Genomic DNA, 26144 nt, shown 5'->3' with positions numbered 1-26144 from the left:
GGCAAGATGTGAACTCGAGAAAAAAGAGAGCACGCAGTAATAGACAGCAAGAGGAGTTGGGTCAACGAGTGTAATATTCTAGAACGAGCGTCGATCCTATTTGTAATATATACCGAACCGTACTTTATACTCTATTGCGGCTCTTCCACTAACCGGCTTGTTTCTGCCGTGACGTTCCATCTACATCCATGAGCAATGGCCTCGTCAATCTGTTTCTGGAATCCATGAACGGTATACCCTGCAGGACGCGTTTTTTTCCCACCGTCTTGCCGGCTGCAATAGGCAATTGCCCTGGTCGATCATAGTATAATGCGATCTGATGCCTGACACGGGCCAGCCAATCAGCAAGTTGATTATTCGCAGGTTGAGTTGCGTCGTCATCTATTGTGGGCAGACAGTGGACGGGATACTACCGCATACAGGAGAAAAGCATGGCATGGGGCCAACTGACGGGGACTTGTGTCTTGGTATGTCCCACTCCGTGCCTCTCCCACATCCCGACATGCCGGAGTTCGAGCTTGACATTGACTGCCGCTGCGGGCCGCCAAGGCCTTATCGGCGCTGTAAGCTTGCTAATAAGGATGTTTTAAGCCCCGTCTTCAAGGGCCTAGCCACAGAGGGCTTGGGCGTACCAGCAGTCATTGCGCGTCCCATATGGATACGCAATCTACCGGCTCAAGCAAGTAAACGGCTTTGTAAACCTTTTGTAAGGATCGCCCCCTAATAATCCACTGTTCGGGTTTCCCTAGCATGGAAATAGCAGGGCAAAATGCCCATATCGCCGACACCGAACCGCCCTCCTAAAGGTTGATCACAGCAGAGTGCGGGCTTGGCAAGGACGCTCAGGCGGATAACCAGGTATTCAATGACCTCTGGACTGACTCGAGATCAGACGAACACGGCGGGAGAATGTTTACTCCCTAACTTTTATGTTTCGTCCCGTCCCTGGGTCTGCGCTCCGCTGAAGAGGCCGAATAAGTGCAAAGAGTCATGGCCAATTGCCCTACAGTACTGCTGCAAGCATTGTCATGACGTCGGTGTCTGTCCGCGGCGAATAGCCGGAATTAAGCTTTGCAACAAGGACCAGTGTCCATGTCGATTTTGATAGAGCACATCATTACGGCCTACTCACAGAGTACGTAATTGTTTCCTCCATGGTACCAAATAAACGATCACAATTGTCCATGGGGCAGTGGAACCTCTTGTATGCTTTGTTTCTCCGGCATTACCAATCCCTGGCCGGGGAGGCTATCAAAGCAATGCGCTGGGGGACATCTAGAGCACATCGTGGCCTTGTCCAATATTGCCAGCGTTTTCCACCTTTTGCTGTTTCGGGCTCCCTTTTCTCAACCCAAATCCGGGATGGCCAGTCGCCAGGCTATACACAGCAGCTACGACCATACTGCATCGTCAAAAATTCTCGTGTCAGCCAAAATCGTACGCAAAGAACCAACGGGAGCAAAAGACTAGGATAGACTTACACGCCCTCCAGACCAATGAAAAGTCCCTCGTCTCGGATCAAGTTGCCGCTGTACCCGTCCTTCAGCTCTACGAGACGGTAGGCACAGCGAACCAAGATGAGCACAATGGCCAGGGCGAGAAAGCCAAAGAATAACTTCGATCGCATACCCAGCTTGGCCCCTGCCTCGTTGCGGTAAAAATCTGAACGGTAATATCGGACAAGGTAGTCTGCAAAGAGTGCGCAGAAAATCACCATTGCAGCAACTTGCACTACAAGTTTTTCGAGAATCAGCAATCACGCTCCTGGCATACACATCAAAACTTTATACTCACGACTAAGGCCGACCAGCGCCACTGCGGATTCCCCAAGTCAGCAAGTTTCATTCAAGATTGTGCGACAAGAGCATATAGTCCAGCAGGGAAGTAAGAGCCAACCGAGATATATACTCACTATCAACCCCCATCTGGCTTTTTCCCGAAGTCGAAGTAGACAAGCCTCCACCAGCGGCCTGAAAACACAGACATACAATGTCGCAGGGAATGAAGATCCAGTAGAGCAGCTCCGGTCGGACGCGAGACAGGCTCGGCGCAAAGTGCTTGATACTATCACCGACAACTCCGTCAATAATTTCTCTTATTTTCGCGAGGAAGTAAAGACAAGCTAATATTAAACTTAAACCTCAAAGGGTGGGGTAGACTCACGAAGACGACAAGGTAATGTAAATGGAAGCTGAATAATACACAGGACCACTGGTGATGCAGACTTGATATCATAGTCAGTTTTCGTCGTCTTGATCTCTGCTTCCGGAACGACTATTCAACCAATTTACTTACTAATCTGCATCATAAAGGCGGTAAAGTTGAAAGGGTTGTAATACAACATGATCCGGCCCGCATAGCCAACAACAGCGTTGATGGCGCCAACAATCATGAAAGCCATGAAGGAATACGACTTCCACCTGAAGCCGAGATAGGTGTGGACGAGGGCCGAGAGCACGTAGAGCCCCAAAAAGGTAAAATTGGCGGCGAGGCTCGGGCGGTACCCGTACACGCTCATCTCTACCGGGCAAATGTCCAGAGTACAGTTGGCATTGGGCCCAAAGACCTTGACGTACTGTAGCTCTCCGTAGGGAGAGCCCGCTGTCTGATCTGCCATGGTGTTCACAGTGTGGTCGACAGGACTAAGATTGGTTGAACGGGGAGCAAGAAAAAGGCCGTGTATAGGCTATGGTCAGAATCTCGGATCAGGTCGGTAGTCTGCGAACAGGCACTTGAGTATCAGAGGAAGTCGAGGGATGCAAGAAACCCCTCAATCGTGTAAAATGTGCAATGGTGGAAATTGTCTGCCATCGTGCGCCATAATATTCGACCATGAGTCTTATACTACTTGCACGAAAATACCACGCTTGGCGCTGCTAGCAATAACATCTTGAATCTCTGACATGGCCATGGTGAATCATGATCGTGCCAAGCTGATGCGGCTTCCTTTTTCGCAGCAATTGCAGGTCTGGAGCTGATCCACGTTATCTATTCGACTTGTATCAACCTGTCTCGTCTCGCACTCGCATTCCTGCAAGCTCGCTGGGCCGGATCTGGTTTAGGGTACGAAGTTGGGCGTCTTGGTGCGCCCCAGACGGGAGAGGTAAGCGAGTGCGAGTCAAGTTCCACAAAAAATAGTTTAGAGGAGGATGCATAGTATAAGATTCATTCTTTGGGCGGCTGACGCGCTGCAACCTTGGCAAAACCTGCCACACGCTCCCATTCTTTGTGTAAAATAACGGGTGAGGTGACGGGGCTTGAAATTCTGCTAAAGACAACGACGACGACTGCTGCAAACAGTCATGGTCATTTCGACAACAGGCATTCTCCCATCCTTGCTAGGCAGTTACTTGTTCCTCGCGGACAACTGTCAACGGGCAATACAAATACCATGATCATGCACCCGGCATATCAACAATTAGATGTGAAATTATTTGGGAAAAACAAAAAACTTGAATTCAGTATTGAGACATACAGGACAACTCCAAGGCCATGCTAAAGCCCGTATCTACTGATGATTATATATATACACTTTTGAGTGTCAGAGCGATGGTGGGCGCTCAAGGATGTCTCCTCTATTTTTACAAGAGCTCATCCATACTGTACTCGGAACCATTGGCTTGGTTATCTTTCCATTTGCATGCGTGGCATCCCCGCTTCGTGTCTGCCATGCGAGCCCCAACTGTCTGATTTGGGCGTTGCTGCCTTTGAATGCGCCCGTCATGGATCGCATTTCTATTCAACTCCTCAGGCGATGGCTTGTGATTTCTCTACTCATCATCGACAAGCCTCTTCGCCTCATATGCCTTCTTGGCAGCCTTTGTCAGACTTTCCAAGTCGCCGCTCGTTTCGCACATGGACTTGAAGCTTCCATCCGACTTCTTCAGAAGCTCCCAGGGATGGCCGTACTCCACAAGTGAGCCGTGATCCAGGACTAGCACTTTGTCGTAATCGACAATTGTGGCCAAACGGTGGGCAATGGTGATTGTCGTACCCTTGAGCTCACGGATGGTGCCCTGAATCTTGGAATCGGTGGTGTAATCAATGGAGGCTGTTGCCTCATCCATGATTAAAACCTTTGGCTGTTTCAACATGGCACGGGCGAGACAAAGGAGTTGTCGCTGTCCTTGAGAGAGATTCGAACCAGATTCGGCGACAGGCGACGATAGGTCAAGGAAGATATTCTTGTTCGTTGCCGTGGGAGTTGAGGCGCCGCTGGGTCGATCTTCGTCGTCAGATATGCTTCGAAGGGTCTGCCGGCTCGCCGTCAGTGTAACCGGTGTTGCAGGATCCTCATCGGGGCCAATGAGCTGTACGCGTCGAAGGGCCGTAAAGATCTCTTCATTCGTGTACAAGTCAAATGGGTCAAGGTTTGTTCGAATTGTGCCAGTGAAGAGGGTTGGATCTTGGGGCACGATTGTAATGGCCTCGCGGAGATCCTTGAGACCAATCTGGCCGACATCTAGGTCATCAATGAGAATCTTGCCCTTCTCTGCCTCTAGTGCCCGGAAAAGAGCAAGAGCCAGGGAACTCTTGCCAGCGCCTGTGCGGCCAACAATGCCAACCTTTTCGTATGGTTGAATCTTGAAGGTCAAATCACGAAGGACGGGATCGAGATCCTCCCTATACCTTGTTGTGTAACCAATGAATTCCACAGAACCTTGTGCTGGCCAATTCGGAGGCGGTCGGTTCTTCTCATTGATGGGCTCAGCTTCCTGCTCAACATCAAGATACTCCTTGACACGTTCCACCGAGTTCATGTTCTGCTCATTCATGGCGTATAAACGAATGAGCCAAAGAATGTTGTCTGAAAAGCTGATTGCATAACTGAGTGAAATACCAGCTGAACCTGCATCAAGATTCCCAACGCTGAGAACCACAAAGACACCGGCGAAAAAGGCGACCAAGTTACCGAGACAATCAGTTCGGAATGCGAGCCATCTGTTAGCCGCCCACAGATAAATGAATGGGCGCGCTTGCGTATTGATCTTTAACAGGTTCTCGCGAATGAAGCGGCGCTCGTCACCGTAAGCACGGATTGTGGTGACTCCAGAGAGAGTTTCGCCAAACTGCTGGAAAAGCGGACTTCGGTAGACAGAATCCAGTCTCTTCAGATCTCGCGATGCACGCAAGTAGAAAACACCCACGCCAACGTACAGAACAGTTATAAAGGCAGCGGCAACCAAGAATCCAGGGGTAATAGTACCAATCAGCGCGACGGTGACCGTGATAGCCAAGGCGCAACTCATAACTCCAATGGCTACCGGGGCAACTTCTTGATCGATGGCTTCCAGGTCCTTGCTGAAACGGTTCATTAATTGACCAAGGGGCGTGACATCAAAGAACTTGAACTTTGCTCGTGCAACCGACGCCATCAACTTGCTGTGAATTTTCCGAGACGCCGTGAGCGAGCCCAGGAAGAGCCACAGGTCCCTGGCTAAGGCAAAAGCGGCACCAATAATACCGATAAATGCAAGCATGTAGAGGTAATAGTTGACGTTGACATCGGGAGGGGCGCTGCTGGCAGAGTACTGCGCGGGGCTGAGGAATCGCTGGTCCTTGATGTAGGTGGCTACTGATGCAAAGTTCTTTGGAGTAAAGGACGAGCTCAGAGGCGTCAGAGACGAAGCGCCGAATTGAATGCTTGAGACGGCCTGCTCCTCAGTTGCGTACTGGTTTGCCCATTCCTTGATCCACAGGTTCGATGCCACGCTTGATAGCTGCTGGCCCGTGAAGACAAAAACTGTGAGGACCCAGAACCACCACTTGCCCATAGCATTGAGATACAATTTGAGGACAGACCACTTGACAGCACCGGTTGCTTTTGTTTCTTCCATAGCGTCGACCTTTTTCTTCTCCTTCTTGTCTTTGGATGCACCTGTGAGAGTATCACTGCCACCGTTATCGACCAAGGTCTCATCGCTTTCTTCACCCACACTAGAGGGAACACGAGATGGGATTGTTGAAACGTGAACGACGGATCCGGGCCGCGATTTGTTCTGCAACTCCTCACCAAGCGCGCCAGTGGCGATAACCTCGGTTGCAGTGCCCTGGGCAGACACTCGGCCATTGTCCATGACAACAACGTATTCGGAGGATGGAGCGCACAGGGTAACGTTATGGGTGACAAGGATACAAGTTCTGTCTCTCATCAAGGGACCCTGGATGCAGTTCTCAAAAATCCATTGTGCAGTATGAGAGTCAACAGCACTGAGACAATCGTCGAGTAGAATGTGTCTTGAGTTGGAGTAGACGGCACGGGCAAGGGAGATTCGCTGTTTCTGGCCGCCAGATAGTGTTATGCCCTTCTCTCCAACCAGTGTCTCATCTCCATTGTCCAGAATCTCAAGGTCACGCTCGAGAGCGCATGCGATAATCACATTCCGGTAACGCCGAGCATCGTAGGGTGCAGAGAACAAGATGTTTTCCTTGATGTTTGCGTTGACCAACCAAGCACTCTGAGCGACATATGCGCACGTCTCTGCAAGTCCAGTCTCAGGATCCACACGGACATCCTCGCGGCTGCGGCCGCCAGGAAGGTAGACATCACCCTTCACCAGAGTCATCTCTCCCAGGAGAGCCATCAGTAAGGATGTTTTACCAGAACCTGTAGGTCCAGCGATGACGTTGAGTTTGCCAATCTTGAAATCGCAGTCGAGATCCATCAAACGGAAAGCCATGGAGCCATCATCGGCGATGGTGTCCTTACCGCCCCAGATGAATGTGGCGTCACGGAAGCCAATGACATGATTTCCAGTGTCGTCCAAATTGTCCGGGCCGAGTTGCTTGTACTTGTCCGTCTCTTCCTCTTGGAGAAACTCTTCGACACGGTCGATCGAGACCTTGGCTTCTTGCACGTGTGCAATCATGTCACCGAGCTGATCGAGAGGGACACGAAGAAGCATAAACAGGGAGATGGCAGTGAATGCAACAGAAGGATACAGCGGCTTCTTCTCGATCTTGGTGTAGACCAAGAAAGAAAAGAATGTAATAAGGATAGGCACAGTGTTCCAGATAGCAACAGCAGTTGCCCACACCATGTACCGTTTTCTCAGCGCTTTCAGCTCAGCGTCTCTCTTCTCGTCGACGATCTGGCTGAAACGCTGTTCCCAAGCAAAGTATTTGATGATACGGATGTTCTGGAGGACCTCGTTTGTCGTTGCGATGCGCTTGTCGGTTGCGGCCATGATCTTCTTCTGTGTATAACTGAAGCCTCTGGCGAGCAGAATGTTGACGGGTAGAAGAATGACCATGACAACCAATCCGGGAATAGCACTAAGCCCCATGATTTGCCACAAAAGGGCAATTGCAACGATAAGCTGAGAGGGAGCATGTGCGGCCAAGAAGTGCAGGTAAGAAGTCACTTCGCCAATCTTGAAGCTGTCCACTGACATCAGGTTGATAATGGTTCCCAGGTTGGCTTGCTCATCGGGAGCCTTGGCAGTGTCGGCCGTGTCCGCCTTGGTCGGGATGGCGTTGGCTGCCTTTTGGGCATCCTTCTTCCGGAGACTCATCCATCTCTTCACCTTGTCAACCTTTGTCTCTGTGACTTCGTCCTTCTTGGTTTTCGCAAGGGTAGAATCTACACCAGATGCAGCTTTTCGGCGAAGGGCCTTTGCGTAAATCTCGCCGATGACAATGGCGCGCATTCTAATGCACATCTTGCGGCCAATCCACAATCCCTGGTTATCTGCTACCGAGCGAATGAGATCGGACACTGGTAGGAGGATAACGTATAGCCAGAGAACGCTTCTCGGGGCATCGGTGGGATGCTCAACGAATTCCAAGATGGCTTTCAACAAAAGCGTTGGGGCAAAGGTCAAGACACCTGCGACCAGGGCCCAGAGGCATTGCAGGATGAGTGGACCCTTGAAGAACTTGCCCAGGTGCCAGGCCAAGCTGGTGGTCTTCTTGATTTGTCGATATTCCGTGAGCACGGCGGCTGCCTTATCTTTCGGCAGCAAATTCCAAACCATGCCAATCTCGTAGGTCTCCTTGTAACCCTTCCACAAAATACTGTCAACCCATCCAAAGGTCATTAGTGAAAACAACGAAGCCAGTGGCTCGCGTGATGGCTCGATATCCCCTTCCCATTCCAGCAGAACGGTTTTGTTTCCCTTTCTAGTGGTCATGGCCATGCCAAACAACAGACTTGTCAGGGCAAAGTCGACAATGGTGAGGATTTGGGCCAATCTCGAGGTAGGGTGAATGAGAACAGAACGGAAGGGCACCAGAACAAACAGCCACTGGAAAGCATAGATAGTAGCTGTGTGGTTCCAGATATGCGGCACCCTCCATTTCGTGTTTCCAAGAAAGAGCCGTAATGTCGCGAGAATGAGGACATAGGTCCAGGTAATGATGCCCACAGTGGCAGCCAGCACGCTCCGACTACCAGAGTTGTGCGCCACGAGAGCTACAATGTTGATGGCGATCAAGCCAACAATCGCGAGCTCCTCAACCACGACCAAGAGCTGTTGACCAGGAGGGCTGTCGGCTTGGACGATGGAACCCTTAGTAGTGGTCCGCACCAGAGCCAGGTGGCCGCCGCCGTTTTGTGCGATAGAAAGAATATCGTCATCGTCGGTGTTGGATTCTTCGTCTTCTTCTGGCGGAATCTCGGTATGGTCGAGGTGCTGATCCAAAGGGTCGTATTTGCTCTCGCGTTTCCTCCTAACCTTGCGCGAAATGTTCTGAATTATAAGATGTACTAGTGATAGGCCAATTATAATTGTAGGCAAGAGAATCTTGAGGTAGCTGTGTACAGACGCCGATCAGCAATGCTATTCGTTGTGACTTTGTGCCTGTGTAACAATTGACGAATGGGCGTGAACCAGCCCGCGCGTTATGACGTGCCACACATTTACAGCAAGCCAACCAAACTGGGGGGAAAGGGCGTGGGGACTTACTCGAACTGAAAGCACAGGGTGAAGTCGTCGACGTGCCATATCGGCCATCCACAGGACCCTATATCCGGTGCCATTGTTGTGTAGATGCTCCCATGCGAGAGGAAGTGGTTGAGACGAAGGGTGAAGAATGGCGCAACCAGACAAAGAGATGGGAGCGGCGGTGGCGGCGGGCAGCAGGGCGGTTTCGGCTTTGAAGGTGGGCGCTATCCGATGACGAACGACCCGAGACGAGATAAGCGCTGTCTGTCCGAGCTGCTTGTGGCGTCGCCCAGCCGATGTAGGAATTGGCGGCCGGGGAAGGAAGGCGGCAAGTCGTGTGGTCGCGTGCTTTCACGAGACACAATCACAATTCATCGCAAACCTAGGATATCTGTGAAGGAACAATGGACATGAACACAAAAGAGGGTAGGGGAAAAAAAAGTTCAAATGTCACCAACCATAAAAAAGCCGGACGGCAGGTCCTTAGATCAATAGGTCGTCAGAAAGTCAGTCAGGTGAGTGGAGAGATAACAGTCATAGCTTTGTCGCTCTCCCCATGCAGTGGGCTCATGCATAGAATGCGGCTAGGCTCGTCGCTATGCTGCGGGCGGGGGCAGCTAATAGATGCTGCTAGCATGGGATGCTTAGCGCTGCGTCTTGTTCTTCTTCTTCTTCTTCAAACGTCTTGTATGTATATCCAGTAGTACATAGTAGAAGTTCTTTCTGCCCAAGGCGGGCTGTTTTTGACGGTGTAGTACTGCAACGAGCTAGCTGCACCTACAATCTAACTCTTCATCTGGCGGCCCCGATGGGCTTTTCATTCTCTCATTTTACATTGTAGGTTGGTTAGCCCTGTCTGCCAAGGTAAACATGTTAGAGACTTGGCATGTAAATCCAGGTAGTGTTGGGAGGTGAACAAGCAAAATTGTAGGCATCAAAGATGACTGGAGTTTACTGGTGATATATTTCACATTCAGCCTCAAAGGCATCACCGCATTGTGTCTTCTTTAAAATGACCAAACATTTCACTCTACTACCTTTCTTGTCCAACAGGAGATTGTAAGCAGAGTACAGACAATACACCCGAGCACAGCAGTCAATGTCAGGCAGTCTGTCAGTTTTAAACTTTGATGTTGTATCCACTGCAGTCGTAGAGTTCAGTCTGCTGAGGCAAGCTGCCGGCACGAGATCGACAAGATCGGGGCGTCCAGCTTTGTAGTGCACAGGCTGAAAGTGAGCGTGAGCCTCATCTGCTCAGCCTTCTTAAGACATTTGTTTAAAAAATACTACTGTGTACACTCTGTTCATAACGGCTAATCAAAAGAATCTCATGATGCTTACGCAGTGCTCTCAATGCGCCCGGACCTGGGCAGGGGAAGCCAGACCGCGTTGTCCCTGTTACAACGTATGGCCGTTGCTGGTGTAGTACTTGTGTCAATTGACATCATGTTGCGCTTCCTAAGCGTAATCTGCTGTAACCCCACCAAAGAAGAGATCTTACAACGGTCAACCTTGAAGTTACATAGGACGCCGCGGGGTTGGTGCGACTCTTCCTAGGCTGCTTGCGGCCATGGCTTTGTCTGTGCCTACACACATTCCTGCTCGCCATACTGCCCGCCAGGTTTTATCAGAGTGGTGTCGATGCTCGACGTCGACCAGGAGAGTTTAATTTAATTCATCTCGTGTAACCTACGAGCGTACCGCTCAGTCGACTGCCGAATAAAAACCATGTGGTCCAAGTTGCTTTGTTTTTCTGGCTCTGCGCTAGGTAATTGGGCCGCTGCCACATTGATTTTGACAGTGTTTTAACTTCTGCTTCTCTCTCATTAATTCCCACTTGCCTCTTGCTTGACCATGCCCACATCTGATTGTTGGCATTTCGTCGCCCAAGTGGTAGTCGCTCCATTGGTGGTGCTCACTAAAGGTACTAGTGAATTGCCCGCTCAATCTGTGCTGGCCACAACAGAGGAACTTTGAAGTGCCTTTTCGAAGAGGGAAAAAAAAAAAGTCACTGTCGCCTGCATACCGGGGACATGGATAACACATCCGAGGGCCGACATCCACTGCTTCTAGTGCACTTTTTAGTAGCATTGTGCACTACAGGGAAGGTATCAGAGAGCGCCGGACCAATCCGATCGATCCAATGATACACCCCAGACCCCAATGAACAACCTGCCTCATTCATCAGAGCCTCAATGGACAACGAACCAGCAATGGACGTGGTCAACTTGGTGTGCTAGACCCTCGCCTATCTACACGTATGCAGTCAGCACGCATTCCGGTACCGACCAGCATCGCGCAATAGCTGTACAGTATGTCTGTGGGGGAGACCGGATCATATATTGCGACTTCGGCGAGTGCAAGAGGCACTCTGGAAGACGCCAATGAACAGACAGACATCAATGATCTGGACGGCAGCCAGGTCCGAGTACTGACCCGCGACCTACAGCAGCAGCTGCAACACATAAAAGATCGTATAGCTTTTTAGCTGCATGGCCATGGCTTGGGACGCATGCTGAACGAGCGAATCAAGTACCCCGAGTGTATGCTGACGCATGCCGTCTGTTACTTATCAATCAATCTATCTGCATTATCATAGCATCAGCCATTGCAACTATTGCCGGCAACATTGAGCGCTTGGTTCCTTTGTGCCACCATATCTATGGTTATTCTCGTCACCGCCATGGTCTCCATAATAAGAAGCGTTGTCTTGGCTGTACATCTTGCGTGGCTCTCGGTGCCCACTTGGAAGGTAGGGGTGTTCTAGTGCACCTGGCACCTGCGCTAATGTTGTCTGCGGGGTCCAAGTCGTCGAGACCTCAGGGCTGCCACCTCAATTGACTCTGACGATTGGATGGATCATCCATCGCAAGTCGGAACCCCCAGAGTCCTAGTCCCAGACCCAGACAGCCAACAAAACGACAGACCGAACCTGGACAGACACATGGCGGATTGCCAAATCTGCATGGAAACGTTCCGAAGTTTGAACACGTCCGACCGCCTCCACAAAAGGCTTCAAATGCAATGCTCGCTCCCAATGTGTTTTTGTGGTACTACATCCTAGGTAGCTCACTGCAGCTTACGCTTGACAGCATACCTACCTACATCTACCTACCTCGTGCCCTGCAACTCGATACACACACTAGGGCTGGGATACTGAATTTTCTCCCAGCCATTCCTCTTTGACCTCAATGGCAGTCCGTGAAAGCTTCAATGTGGTGCATTGGAATTACCCGACTTAAGGTACATACCTATCTGATTTGCAGCTCGCCAAGGTCAACTTTCAATGATCACTGGTGGTGTTTCTTCTACCACCACCAAAATACAGTGCTGTCAGGGGGCTTACCTTGTAGCTCTGATTGTGAGTGGAGCCTCTCCTTCCTCCCCTGACGACCAAATTGTCATCTTAGGGCAAAGTAAAGTAAACACTACTTGGAGATTCTTCAGCCTCATTTTACGCATCGTCTCATTTCTTTTTAATTGTTTAGATTCTGTGGATAATGTATCGCATCAATTTGTTGTCCTCAATCTCAAAATTCAGATGACCCAGCATCGTGATGACGAATGTGCGCTCAGCCCTAAACCGGCACCGTGGGTGGTAGTCGGATTTACGAGAACGAGTCTCAGGCTCTTTGGTGTATCTTGTTTCGGATCATCCGAGCACTGCGGATTTGACAAGAGGTGGGCAGAACGTGCGACCTGACTGATCTTTTTGTAGCCGAGCATCCTGCTGTCCAATGTTGTTGTGGAAATCGCCTAGAATCGCTCAGCTACCTCACCATTCGGCAAGCTGCTCAACCTCGGAGTATATAATCATGTGGATAGATGACAAGCGCGATATCCTCCGGGACCACGACCACGTCGACGAGGATTGATGTCCTTGATGTCCTCACCCTACTCGATGAGGAGGAGACTCGAAACCTAGACCAGAAGACCGATTCATCTTGGTCCTGAAGCAATGATGTTCAATCATTCTGAGCCGGGTGGCAACGCGTTCAGTTGTTTGGAGGTATCTGCGCAATGACTTTGTGTCACTGCTCGGGATCTACCTTGTGGTACATGAAGTCGAAGTCAATCATAAACATCAACGTCAAAACAGCTCTGGCGATATCAATGGGATCATATATCGGATGACACCCGGACACCTGCCCAAGCAGCTGGTGGAATTGGTGGATCCCTATTTGGAGGGCAAGAAAACCATTCTAGGAACGCTCCTTTGGGAGGCACCATGTAGATGCCGCACCTATTCTAGCTCATTGTGTCAGCCTATGATGTCTCAACGGATTCAAGAGTCCCCTCAAGAAGCTGAACGCACTGAATGCTGACACGAGAGTCATGGGTGCCTATAGCTCGTACACCAAACCCGATCAGGCTATGTAAGACAGCTTGATCGCCAGGATCTAAGCGGCCGGCGTCAAGAAGGATGGACACCAAAGTAAGCACGTAAGGAGTTATGCCACTGACTTGAATGCTGCAGCGCTTTATATCTGAAATGGAATTGGAAGGATTTCTCCTCATCCTGCGTGCCTGCAACTTTTCTTTTTCTCATTCACGCGAGAGCTTTCCCCCCTTATTTACCAAAAGGAAGAATCGCAATAATCATGCCCGTTCATGGTTTTCAATCGCTGCAGAACCTGCTTTAAAAGAAAAAAATAATTGGATACATCCATCATGGCCGCAGTCGAGAAAGTCGCCGTGATAGGCGCCGGTGCCCTGGGCCTCATGGCCACGAAACAGCTGACGGAAGACGGCTTTGACGTGACGGGCTTCGAGGCCCGACCCTACCTGGGCGGCCTATGGAAAGACACCGACGACAGCTCCATCTCGGTGCATCCCACGACCATTTTCAACACAAGTAAATACCGCGCGGCCACGTCTGACTTCCCCTTTCCCGAGAGCGCTGGCGTATACCCCACCGCCGCGCAGATCCATGCCTACCTGAATGCTTATGCGGACCACTTTGACCTCAGACGCAAGATCAGGGTGGGCCACCGCGTCCGCCATATTGTGCGGAGGGAGAGGGAGGAGGGAGGCGAAAGCGCGGGCGGTATATGGGAGATCAAGGTCAAGGACGTGCAGTCGGGGCAGGAGACGACAAACTTCTTTGACCGGGTCTGCGTGGCGACGGGATCGTTCATCACGCCGCGATGGCCCAAACTGGCGGGCCTCGACAAGTTCGCCGGCAGTGTCCACCACAGCATTGACTTTCACGGAAGCGCACCGTTCAAGGACCACAACGTCCTGGTTCTCGGTATCCATGCCACGGCGCAGGACGTCACCAATGCTCTGTCCGAAACGGCCAAACAGGTATATTTGAGCCATCGACACGGCTTGACCCTTCTGCCACGATATAATGACACGGGCACACCCTTTGACGTGGCTCTGGGCCTACCCGTCATGCTGTTTATGATTTTCATGGAGAGGACTCTGCCACGGTTCTGGACTTGGGTTCTCGACAGAATGGTCGGTTCGATCTCCAGGAAATCTTTCCCGGCGATTCCCGAACACTGGGGTCTATCGCCAGCCCCTTCAATGGCCGTCTCGACGCCATTAATGGCAGATACCCTTTGGACTTTTCTCGAGTCTGGGTTCGCCAAGCCGGTCCCTGCCGTCAAGGAGATCACGGGTCCCAAGACGGTCATTCTGACAGACGGCCAGGTGTTGGAGGACATTGATAGTATTATATATTGCACAGGGTATCACTTCAACATGCCCGAAGATCTCATTCCTCGGGCTGCCGAAGGCTCGCTTGCCTACGACCCATATCCCAATGGGCCCGGCCACAATCCCCATTTGTACATGAATATTTTCCCCATGAATGATGATCCCCAGATCCGGACATCACTGGCCTTTCTCGGCCACGCCGCCACAAACTATCCGGGATTCGTGCAATTCGAGCTCCAGGCCATGGCCGTGTCTCAAGTGTGGAAGGGTCGCAGCTCTCTACCGCCTCGTCCCAAGATGCTCGAGTGGTTCCGCAACCATACTTCGTGGCGTCAAATGATGGCGAAAAGACACCATGTGCCCGAGGCAGGACACACTTTTTATCCCGCCATGATACCGCAGGCAGAACTGATCCCCTGGCTAGACGAAATGGCAGGAACAGGTGTGTTCGACACGTTTGGGGGATGGTTCAATGGCCTGTTCAATCCCAGCACGTGGAAGCTGTGGTGGCAAGACCGCGAGCTGTATAACCTGTGCACGAAAAAGTTGCTCTGTCCCGCCATCTTTAGAGCCATTGACACGGGGAAACGCGAGGCTTTGGGGTACGAGGCTGTCAAGGAAATATTGAGAAGCCAGAACGCGAGTCTTGAGCGGTCCATCAAGGCCAAACAGGAAGAGATGGCGCTGAAGGACCAAAAGAAGAAGGCTTGAGAGTTACTGGCCAGTGCTTGTGTAATGATATATATGTCCTTGTGTTCGATCTGAAATTGAAATGACTGTGTAGACCAACATATGAGAAGCTCGTGGACTCTTTGAATAATGTTCTGTTTATCATTCTTGGGAAGCTTTCGTGTCCTTGAATCGAGTATCATGTGTTTATATTACCATTTGATATGTTATTGAAAAGACACGCTTATCCAACTGCTACTAATACAATCCTTCCATCTGACCAAAGTTCAGGGTATCACTGCCCATATATTTTACATCAAAGCACCATAACCTCCGCTGAACACGGGCGGTGTGCCTTCATGTTTCTTGTGTTTCGTTAATAACCCATCGAGTTTGTAAGCCCATTCCATCGGTAGATTCTTGTGTATTCCCCTAATCTGGTTTTCTCCCGCCCTGCCAATGGTCCAGATATGTTCCACCGACATGAACGTGGCCATAAAGTGCGCCAATACCACCAAGGCACGCGGCCGTCGCTCAATGAGGTACTGGGTAAATTCGCTGGGGACGAGCACGGCAAACGCGCCGAGGCGCCGGCAGATGGCGAACTCGGGCTCCTCGCGCGCAATCGCTCGCTGTACGCTGCAGATATACGAAATGGCCTTGTGGTAGACGGACAGGGTGAGCGGGTCGCTCATCTCGGCGTCGAGCTGTTCCGCGGCCTCGGGCGACGAGCCCGGTGGTGTCTCGAGGATCCAGTCCAGCGCGCTGTGGTCGCTGAGAATGGTCTCGTTGGGGTCGCGGAGGCCCGGGGGGTTCTGCACAAAGGTCTGAATCTTGGCCACCTCGCCCCCGCTGCCGCTCTTCGCCATGCGTAGGGCCGTGTGAAAGACGGAACCAGCACCGCTGCCCATGCGCAGGAAATCAGTGGGCGGTTGCCACGGCTCGGACGGAAGCGTCTGGATCAGCGCCAGTGCGTGCGTTAGGATCTTGAGGCTGCAGATGCAGACGGCGTCGGCATTGTCTGGGTCGAGCACGGCCACGTCTTGCCGGTGTTGCCGCAGCATTAGACTCAGATAGGTACGCTGGAGCCGGATAAGTGTCTCCTTCTCCTCCGGATCGGTGCTTCGTGTCCAGAGATTCAACGCCGAGTGTGCAAACGAGCCATACAGCACACCGTCCCGTCCTTCGTTGAGAGCCATTTTCGGTATGTCTATCAAGAACAGATCATTTATCACTTGCGGCTGCGGCGTTGGGAACGGTTTTGCCTGGGTCAGGCTATTATGAAGAAGCCTCAGTTCCCAGATGCGACGTTCCCGCGATTCTGGCAAGTCGGTTTCTGGAATATCACCGTCGGGGGCGACTGAACTGGACGACGACACTGCCGAGTCTTGAGGTGTCTCATACACCGTGTACCCGTCACTCTGCGGGCTTGTCTTTGCCGCTGATGGATTAGACAAAACACTGAGCTCGGACTCCATAGAGGAGAGATTCATGGCATCCAGCTGCGGATTCATGCTTCCAGGAGCAGTGGCCGTTGTCGCGGCAGCTGTCGCTTGGGTCTGATACACACAATCAACCATGTGTCGGACACAACCTCCGCAACTCGGCCGCACCTCGTCGCACTTGACGCGACGCTGTTTGCATCGTATACAGCCTGTCCTTGACTTTTTGTGGTATAGACGTGGACCCCGTGGCTTTGGTTTCAAGGTACCTTGACCTGATGGAGACATGGCGATCAGGATTGTGGATTGTCACGCTCTCGAGTAAGTCGATGGCGGCCGAATATGTAAATTATACCTGGTATGATCTGCGGTTGTCATCAGCAGCAAACAACGATTATACGTGCATATGCCAATGCTGACCTCCTCGGCGGTAGTATGCACAGATGACAAAGGAAATGTTACCTCTGTCAGCCCGAGAGGGCTGGCTGATGTAGATTTAACGTAGCAGGATCGACGGACCCCTACCTAGGCTAGGTGCCCAGATTAGATCCCCCCCGACTTTTGGTAGAAAAGGACCGGAAGTCGGTGGTGGGGCTATCGGGCTGTGCTGGATCTTGTTGGCTGTGCTGGCTAGAGTCGTGGACCTTGGCATTGCTTATATCATGTGAAGGCATCCACATTCCGAGCCTGAAAGATGGTGAATGGAGCACTCCGTCATACCGACCTATTGACAGAGTATATACAGACCTCGGGACCCTGGGCTGATCGGCCCCTAAGCCCTCCGATCGGCTTGGATTGTGTGCTATTCCCGGGATGACCTTCAGCCCTACCCAAAACGGACTGCTGACATTCGATTCATGCATTGTCGTATTAAAGGATTTGATATCAATCTCGCCATTCAGCCAATAAATTGTCGAGGACGTTGCCCGCTGGGATTGAACGTTTTATTTTATTTTCATGCTTTGGGAATCACAAACACACAACCCCGTTTGTGATACATTACAGCCAGCAATGCAGCGCGCCTTTACATCTCCTGACTAGTATTGATCGCAAAATTCCGTTTCCAAGTCCTACAATTACCAAGACCACAGCTTATCCATATTTTGACAACTCTAAATAGACTCGTGTGTCGGGACTTTAAATGTGACACTCTACCTAGTCTTTGTTCTCGTACTTGCTGGCCAGATTCATATGCATGATTGCGTCTCTAGTCCAATCATCAACTTCGCCTGGAGCAGCGCCATCGGCAGATCCCAACAACTCCGGCACCCGACCATCAACGCCCGGGAGACGGATTGCTGGTGTACCTGTCAGGGTCGAGCTGCGCCGTGTCGAGCTGGCACTGTAGTCATCGTGACTGGATAGCTCGAATCTATGACCGGTGGCGGCAGCAGCAGCCGTGTCTAGTCTAGGAGGTTGAGAGGCTCCCGCGACATGTCTTTCGGATTGTGGCTTGTCGCCAAATCCTGCGGGAAGCTCAGACAATCTGTTCATCTGGCTGTCCAGTTCCTCCTGCTCTAATATTTGCGGAGCGTGTTCCATGTTTCTCAACGAACTTGCACCAGGAATGCCGCTGCTCCTGAAGCTGACCATGCTGGCGCGATGAGCATCGATGCCTCCCTCACCCTCTAGAGAGTCCGAGTCTCTGATGGCAAATTGGGCCAAGGTTCGCAATTTCCTCGTTACCCAGCCAGCAAGGATTTTTCCACGCTGCTTCTCTCCGAGACGGCTACGTGGGAAATCACCCTTGCTGACGAATGCAACAATATCGATGATGATCTGATGCTCATTGAGAATTGCGTTCACAATGACGGGAACAATCGAGGCCAGGTATGCTTTTCTAGATACCTCCACAACGCAAGCTACCAGTCCGCCGGCCTGGAAAACGGCACTGCTCTGCATTAGTGTTCCATCCTTTCTTATCATGTGTGGAATGTGACTTACCAACCGCCGGGCACAATGTTTCTGTGGCAGGCCTCTACTGATGCTTCGATATCCATAGGGAAATGGCTTAGTCCATTGATCTCGAAAGTCTCACCAATGTTGCCGAGGACGAAGAGGACTTGCATGTCTACTTGAGCGCCGCCAGGCCCAATAGGTCTGCTGACACTGTGCAAGAAACCCAGATCACCTGTACGGACGTAACTTATGTTGGGGTCGCCATCGAGAGTGCGGCCGTCAAATCTCTCTGAATCAAACGCATCCCTGGAGCCGTAGAAAGACTTGACGCATGCTTCCGAGTCGACCCAAATCTCACCATACTCTCCGTCATGACAAAGTAGACGACTCTCTGGGTTGACAATCGCAATTTGTGTTGATACTGGCACCATGCCAGAGTCTTGCATCAAAAGCGCTTTTGGGTCGGTCTCGGGATCAACAGGGATTATCAGTCCCCTGCGCAGGGCTCGCTGATCCAGCCAGAGCTCAATAGGTTCGATACACATGTATGACCTACTTGCAACCATGGGGTTGAGCACATGTGAGTAGACGGTGTTGATGGCTGTCCGATCAAGACCAGTAGCTGCGAAATGAAGGCGGACGCGTTGAAACACATCAACCCGCGGTCTTCCTTCAGCCGTGATCATCATGTTCTTCAACTCATGCATAGCAAAGCCCTTGCCAGGCATGACGTTCATGGCGTGGTCAAGCATTTGGGGCGTAGCATAAGTATCCTTGATCTTGTACCTGCTGAGCGTCAAGAACAAGGACATGGGGTTCTGCGCAAACTCAACAGGTGACAATAGGTACGTCGGCGTGCCAATGTAGACGCCCATCAGACATGAGTGGATGAAACCAAGACCAGTTGTACTGCGGACACAACCAAGGACTGGTCTAGAACTAGTCATCTGACAAGTTTCCTTTTGAATTTTGCACATGCCTAGAATCGTGTCGTGGCCAAGCTGCACCGCAATTCTGCGTTGATCCGGCGTCCAGTATGTCCAGACTATCGCCGGGTAACCGTGTTGCACCCAGGCTGGATCCATGGTGATGCCTAGATCGCGCAAGCCAGTGTTTTGCTTAGGCGGCTTTGACGTATTGTACACATTAGGAACGTTGATCTTTAGAACTTGTGCAGATTGCTTGATGTGCTGAGAGACTGGTTTCAGCTTCAAAAGGTGATCAACCTCTTGATTCACCAGAACAGTTTTGACCTGGAAATCGGCAATCAGGTGTAGAAAAGCAGGGACGTCTTCATTGAGACGGCGCTCGTCCATCGGGGCGGCAGGGATCACTACAGCGCCAAGGTTGAGGCAGGCGTGCACGGCAAAGACAAAGTCTTCCGAATGTGTGTACATGAGGATGACATGGTCCCGTGGCCGTATCTTGGCCTTGTTACGCAGATACATGGCTACAGCCGCCACCTTTGTATCGAACTTCTTCCAAGTGACGCCCTTTCCTTCTTTGCCTCTGCCATCAATTGTGCAGTAGGCGAGCTCTTCCGGCTGACGAGCGACGCGCCATTGAATGAGGTCTGTGATGGAAGAGAAATTGTTAAGGGGCGTGGATGTGCGATCATCAATGACCACTTCGCGGCGATCGATACCAGAGTACTGCTTGTCAGTGGGGCCAAGGATTTCCGCTCTTGACTCTGATGCGATGTATGACCAGATTCCGCCCATGGGATCCACGCCGACGGGCAAGTTCAAGACAGCATGTTCAACGCCGAACTTGACATGGACGCATGGCAGGTTGCCGAGGTCAAATTCCCTTCGACAAAGCATATTACCGATTTCTTTTCTGCCATTTTTCAGCACCCGTGGCAACGTGTTGGGAGCCGTGATCATGACGCAGTACACCCGGAAGTGGTGCTCCTGCATGAGAACCTCCATACATCTTTCACACAGAGAATCCAACAGCGCGGTGTCAAGCTGCCTAGGCGGAGCACCTGACGTTGTTGGTGCTGTGGAAGCGGCTGCCGATTCGAGCACGAGCACTGGCAAGTGTTCATCATTGACGAACACATCAAAGGCAGAGCAATCGAAGACTTGCTTGGAGAGGCTCTTTAATATGCTCACCACGATATGCTGGACAAAGAAGTACCGATGCTCAGCAATCTCATGGCCATGTTCGACCCATTCAACCTTTTGCCGAATCCGGTCTTCGTAGAGGCCTAGTACGAAGACTTTACCCTCGATGATAGTTCCAAGTAGACCTGTCCGAAGGAACTCGGGCTCGACAGGAGTCGGCGTTGGATCGCCCGGCTCAAATTTGTAAGGCCGGGCATGGAATATCTGCTCCGTGTGTTTCGGCAAAGCCCAAAATCCACCTGAGAGCGATGGGGAGTCGACCCAGATTTCTCCTATCGCATGTGGTGTTGCGAGCAAGCCCGTCTCTGGGTCAACTACCGCCAAGGTTGCGTCGGGGATGGGATATCCGAAGGCGCCAACGCGGACGGTACCCAGCTCTGTGGCTGCCTTCTTCCGAGCCTCCTCGCCAATCGCCACAACGATGACCTCATTGGTCTTGAGAGCCTCTCTATCAAGCAAAACCTCACCAAGTTCGTTCTTAGCTTCTTGCTCCTTGGTTGTGGTTGTGCCTCCGCCCAATAAGCTACCAAACCCATTCGACGGGACAGTTTTCTCTTCCTCCTTCTCGGGGTCTTCTTTCTCTGACTCGGACGCAGATTCGTCGCCCATGTCGAGTTTCAAGGGACAACCCATGCGCTCCTCGCCACCTAGCCAATCACGCACGCTGATGACCATGCCACCGTGCTCAGGGAGACACAGCATTGGTGCAACAACTTCCCGAGCACGAGGGTTTCGGAGCGGCCGGAGCCATCGGTCAGCGAGCACCTCGTGAAACTCACCATCGACAATCAAAGTGTCTATAAGGCAAAGTTTGACATTCTGGAAGTTGGGTTCAGTGCCTTTCTTATAGTTTCGTGTCGTCATTGGGTCGGACTGATAATTGAATGCGGCGGCTCTAAGACCTGGATAGTCGGCAATCATTAAAGTCGCCTTGTACTTGGTGATCAAGTGTGCGTAGAGTCCTGGAACATGGACTGCCTTGTTCTCCAGCCAGACTGTTGTGTGGCCGCTGTAAACATTCAGCAGAACACCAAGAATCATGCCGATACCCTGCCGTGGATCCAGATACGAGAGCAGGATTTCGCTGCTCGCACCACCTCCGATCAAGCGGCCATTCTTGTCCCTTAGATCTCGACTAAATGTATCGCCAGGACCAGAATTAGGCACAGCAGACACAATAGCGCTCATGCATGCCATCTGGTGCATGATGGTCCGATGGCTGAGCACCACACCTCTGAGATCGCCAGTCGGAGCTCTGGAGAATTCGATATAGGCCAGGTCCGGCACAGATAGAGGCGGTACATCTTCCTTTTTCTTTGGGTGGTAGCCACCAAACTCGTTGGTTTTCCACCATTCGACTCCCTTGGGCCACGTCAACTTTTGGGTCGTGATGTCTCGCTGAAAGCTTTTCAGATTGTTATCCGTTGTCAAGGCCAAATGAGCCTGCGTAGAAGTCAGGATGAGATTCAGCTTTTGATAGTCTTGAAGATCGTTGATGGGCACTGCAACTACTCCAGCAATGAAACATCCCAATAAGGCAATTGCGAAATCAATGATTTCGGTGTCTCGGTAGATCAAGGCCACACGATCTCCTCTGTACAGCGAACTCTTGTCCCTTATTACTTGAGCAACCTTCTCGGCTCGGGAGGCCAATTTATCCCAAGTGATGGATGCGATTTCTTTGCCCTTGGCGTCAAGAACCCAGTAAGCAGGCATTTTGGCAGTTGTTCTGCCACGATGCCGCAATACAGCGGCAATGTTGTCGAAGTTTGACATGGCAGTGTTCTTGTCGTGCGGGTCGTGGATGGCGAAAGGCACCTCGCGCGGTTCCAGTGGCTGCTGGTATTGCATTTCAGGTGGTGGTAGATCGCTGGCCGTGAGCATTGGAGGTGCCATGGCGGCGGTTGGCGAGAAGGCATCGCTCGACGAGTATCTCTGCATGCCACCATTGTATTCACCACCGGGTCCCTGATCGTAGGCCTGCTGTCCGGCAAAATCAGAGAAGTATCCCTGAGCATCCATCATGGTACCGGTGCGACTATCGTAGTTCATCGCTGGCGGTGGGCCATAGCCTGCCTGATGTTCTGGTTTGAAAGCATAATCTCCCGAGACCATGGTGCCAGACCGAGTCGGGGAATCCGAGCCCATATCTTGATTATAGCTATGCGCATGCGAGACAGGGTTCAAGAAGAGAGAATCGCGGTTGGTCATGGTCGGTCGCGATTCAGCAAGCGGGCCACCTGGCCGGAGGAGACCGGCTGGGTTCTCATCATGTTGTCGCGAATAGCTGGCTGACGACTCGGGTCGCCAGTCGCTAGGAGGAACGGCATCGATTGGGGAATCGCGCGCATAGTCGGGATTAGTAGCGCTCAAGGAGGCCTGGCGACTGTGTCTATAGCTATCACTCGGACCATAGCGGTCGCTATCGGGTGAGTGTATCCTGAGTCCTCCACCACCTGTCGCAATCGATGTCGCAATCGATGCGGCTTCGGCTGGCGGGAAGTATTGCGAGAGCAGCTGGGTTCTGCGTTTCTGGTATCTGCATGTCTGTTTGTTAGACACCGATCGGGCAAGGACGTGAATCAGGGGAAAGGTCGAGTTATCAGGGGATCACGGAGAGAACAAACCCTTTTTCAGTAATGTCGCCTTCCTGTAATAAAATCAATCGTAAGCATCAACTTCTTGCCAGAGTAGTTTACAAAGTCTTTCAAAACAAAGGCTCGCGTCGCCCCGTCCCGGACATCCGTGAAGACACTGGGAGCGACCGCCAACAGCACAAGCCCCAAGGATGTTTGTGCAGCGTTATGAGAAAGCAGACTAACCTCTAATTCTTGCTGAAGCTGATCCAGCTGGTCCTGGAGGTCAGGATTTAATTGCGCCATGTCGTCGTTGAGATCTATCCTGCCGTTGGTGACGGGCGCCGTTGAGGATAATAGTTCCCAGACCTCATAAGGTCTGTCTTGGTGTGACGTAGGCGGGCCAAGCTTGAGCGAAATGGGCACTGCCGGGCGACAAGGAGGGCTCGCAGCGGCGGCGACGGGAAAGTTGAATATTGGGCAGGGGGTCTGGTCTGTCTGGCCTTGCTTGGTCGGCGCCGCGCAATTATTTGATTGGCAAGCACCTGATTTGGTTGCAACGCGTAATCATATCCTTAAACAAATACCGGGAAAAGCACAAAGCAATGAATGCATCTCCCTGGAAATAAGAGGCTATTCCGAGGAGGGGGAAGAACAGGAACTGAATGGCAAGATGATCACGTACGTACGTACATTCGGTATGTAGTGTACACAGACAGCACTTAGCTCACCAGGTTCCTGGAAAGCACTTGGGCGCTTGCCCCCCAAATATCAAGATCAGGGTTTAGCGGCACTAGACCCTGGAAAGTCTTAGACTCTCCCCTCTCTTCAGTGGAGATGTAGGGATGCGGGATCAATCGACACTCGTTCCAAGGTGGGCTTTGGCGGGCTATCCCACTATCACGCACCACCAGATTCGTCCGGCCGCTTGTTGGAGAGGCTTTTGGCAGAGGTGGTTGGTTCGCGAATTTGTACCAAACCCGCTGTACCTGCCCAATTCCAGAAGCCTAGCAGTCAAAATGGATGAACACCCAGACACCGTCCTGCAGGTTATCCACCCCTCATTGTCCTTGATTGGAGGAATACGAGTTGTTGCTCGTGTCGGTAATATCATCTCAGAGACTTGGTTCCATTGGGACTTGGTAGCCAGATAGTTACCACGACTGATACGAGGCATGGCACAGCGGCTGTCCGTCCAATACACAATTCCTTCATCAAGCTGCGATAAGCTCAATGGCTACAGCTTCAACCAGCCCTGCCAAGATGCACTGCTGACTGGGTACAAGATCTATTTGGTACGCAGGCACCAAACTCAAAACTTGATATGTATGGTTGGCCAGTTGATGATTGCAGCCTTCATGTAGGTAATACTGCCGGCCTGCGCAGGGGTTGTTGCCATCTCGAGACTTTCCGAACTGAACAGCTGAGGATGAATTTATTGTCTACAATCAAAGTCTGTGCTGCTGAACTGTCGTCTTTACTCGTCTTGTGGTGTTTAGATTCCTCGGATCCATTATCCTATTGATTTGTTGAAACTACTTCTGGTTTCAATGGCCTCCATTTTGGTACTTTGATAAGGCGGTCGAGCAAGGCCACTTGACTCAATCCTCTGGCATTGTTACACCTGACATTCATACGTTGTAGTATTAACCCGCCGCATGAAATGGTTTCATTAGCCGCAACGTAGGTCAAAGGGAATTGAGAGTAGACACTTTGTGTACGCTATGCGGGAGGGGAGGTGCAACGGCTTCTTAGCTCGTATGAAGATGATACACAGGTACTATGGAATGCAAATCCGCAGTCCGCTGGACGCCGTTGCGAAATGTCTCGTCGACCATGATCAAGACGATGGTGTTAGGAGGTGGACGTTGACCCCACCTTGAACCTAAGAACCTGACTGTGCAATGGTGTGACAGTGACCCGCGACCTCAGAGTGATTTTACATAATGGGCATCTCGCACGGACCATGGCTCTTCACAAAATCTGCCCGAGAGAAAAAAAAAATCCGATCTTCCCTCTCAACTTTACTCACACAAGAACCCATTTGAGCAGGAGCTTGTCCATCTTCGTCTGCCATGAGGCGCATTGCAATCATGTCAGCTTGACTGTACTCTGATTCTTGCGGTCAAGTACAGTCGTCAACGCAAAAATGTCGACGCCCTCGGTAAAAGAGAGTGCCTGGATCTGATGCGCAAAACGCCGGAACCAACGGCCGCAGAAGCCAAGTTGAGCACGAAAAACGTGCCACAGACTTGACATCTCTGTCGAATTTTTGGGGTTTCCAGCTTCTGAAATACACATTCGCAAACTCAACCGAACCCATAAGGTATGCCACTTTTTCTCCAATATTTCTCCAATTGTTACATGATGAAGCTTTGTAAATTATCACAGACCTGATCGGAATATCTACTGTCGAGAAAATTACTTGAGCTCTACTGATTATAATCACCATTCCATATTCTGTCTACCAAATTGACTTGTCATGGATTGTGTGCTAATTCAACTCTTAGGCATGGTTTCTTAAGCGTCCTAAAAATAATCTGGTTCTTGGCCATTCTGTCTTTCCAAATGTAGACTCTACCGCAAAGACTCCCGTCATGCCGCAACATCTCTGCCTCTTGCCTCCTCATCCTAGTGGCGATCTCGAGCATCACGACTACAGATGTTTTGCTATCTTTTGACAGTGACCATGAATTATTGCACCTTGTTATATTCAACAAAGCCTTTGTGTGACTTGCATGATCTGCACAAAGCACAAAGACACAGGGTATTGTTAGATGCTTTTTGTAGTTGTGTATAAAGGCACAAACGAAGACAATTATACCCATTGCTCATTGTCCCAAACACAACAATATGCCAGTGATTTTTAAATAGTAAAGG

At 51.2% G+C, this 26144-nt stretch overlaps 5 protein-coding genes across 5 annotated transcripts; 1 reads left to right on the top strand and 4 right to left on the bottom strand.

Moving 5' to 3' along the window:
* Positions 1-1275: 1275 nt before the first annotated feature.
* PFICI_11650 (uncharacterized protein) lies at positions 1276-2617 on the bottom strand (the record flags this gene model as incomplete). The annotated part of the gene is made up of 6 exons (XM_007840231.1): positions 1276-1402; positions 1482-1731; positions 1795-1815; positions 1913-2064; positions 2164-2224; positions 2296-2617. 6 exons carry the CDS (start codon positions 2615-2617, stop codon positions 1276-1278), a joined length of 933 nt encoding a protein of 310 aa, XP_007838422.1.
* A 1153-nt stretch (positions 2618-3770) lies between these two features.
* PFICI_11649 (uncharacterized protein) lies at positions 3771-8980 on the bottom strand (the record flags this gene model as incomplete). Its single annotated transcript, XM_007840230.1, has 2 exons — positions 3771-8754; positions 8907-8980. 2 exons carry the CDS (start codon positions 8978-8980, stop codon positions 3771-3773), a joined length of 5058 nt encoding a protein of 1685 aa, XP_007838421.1.
* A 4576-nt stretch (positions 8981-13556) lies between these two features.
* Positions 13557-15260, top strand: PFICI_11648 (uncharacterized protein; the record flags this gene model as incomplete). Its single annotated transcript, XM_007840229.1, has 1 exon — positions 13557-15260. The coding sequence occupies one exon, from the start codon at positions 13557-13559 to the stop codon at positions 15258-15260; it is 1704 nt and encodes a 567-aa protein (XP_007838420.1).
* A 269-nt stretch (positions 15261-15529) lies between these two features.
* On the bottom strand, positions 15530-16948 carry PFICI_11647 (uncharacterized protein; the record flags this gene model as incomplete). Its single annotated transcript, XM_007840228.1, has 1 exon — positions 15530-16948. The coding sequence occupies one exon, from the start codon at positions 16946-16948 to the stop codon at positions 15530-15532; it is 1419 nt and encodes a 472-aa protein (XP_007838419.1).
* An 867-nt stretch (positions 16949-17815) lies between these two features.
* PFICI_11646 (uncharacterized protein) lies at positions 17816-23570 on the bottom strand (the record flags this gene model as incomplete). The annotated part of the gene is made up of 4 exons (XM_007840227.1): positions 17816-18551; positions 18605-23227; positions 23316-23338; positions 23511-23570. 4 exons carry the CDS (start codon positions 23568-23570, stop codon positions 17816-17818), a joined length of 5442 nt encoding a protein of 1813 aa, XP_007838418.1.
* Positions 23571-26144: the final 2574 nt, after the last annotated feature.

Source organism: Pestalotiopsis fici (assembly GCF_000516985.1).
Source record: "Pestalotiopsis fici W106-1 unplaced genomic scaffold PFICI_Scf_9, whole genome shotgun sequence".
Taxonomy (NCBI): domain Eukaryota; kingdom Fungi; phylum Ascomycota; class Sordariomycetes; order Amphisphaeriales; family Sporocadaceae; genus Pestalotiopsis; species Pestalotiopsis fici.
Note: the sequence above shows the minus strand (reverse complement) of the source record. Positions and strands in the feature narration are given on the sequence as shown.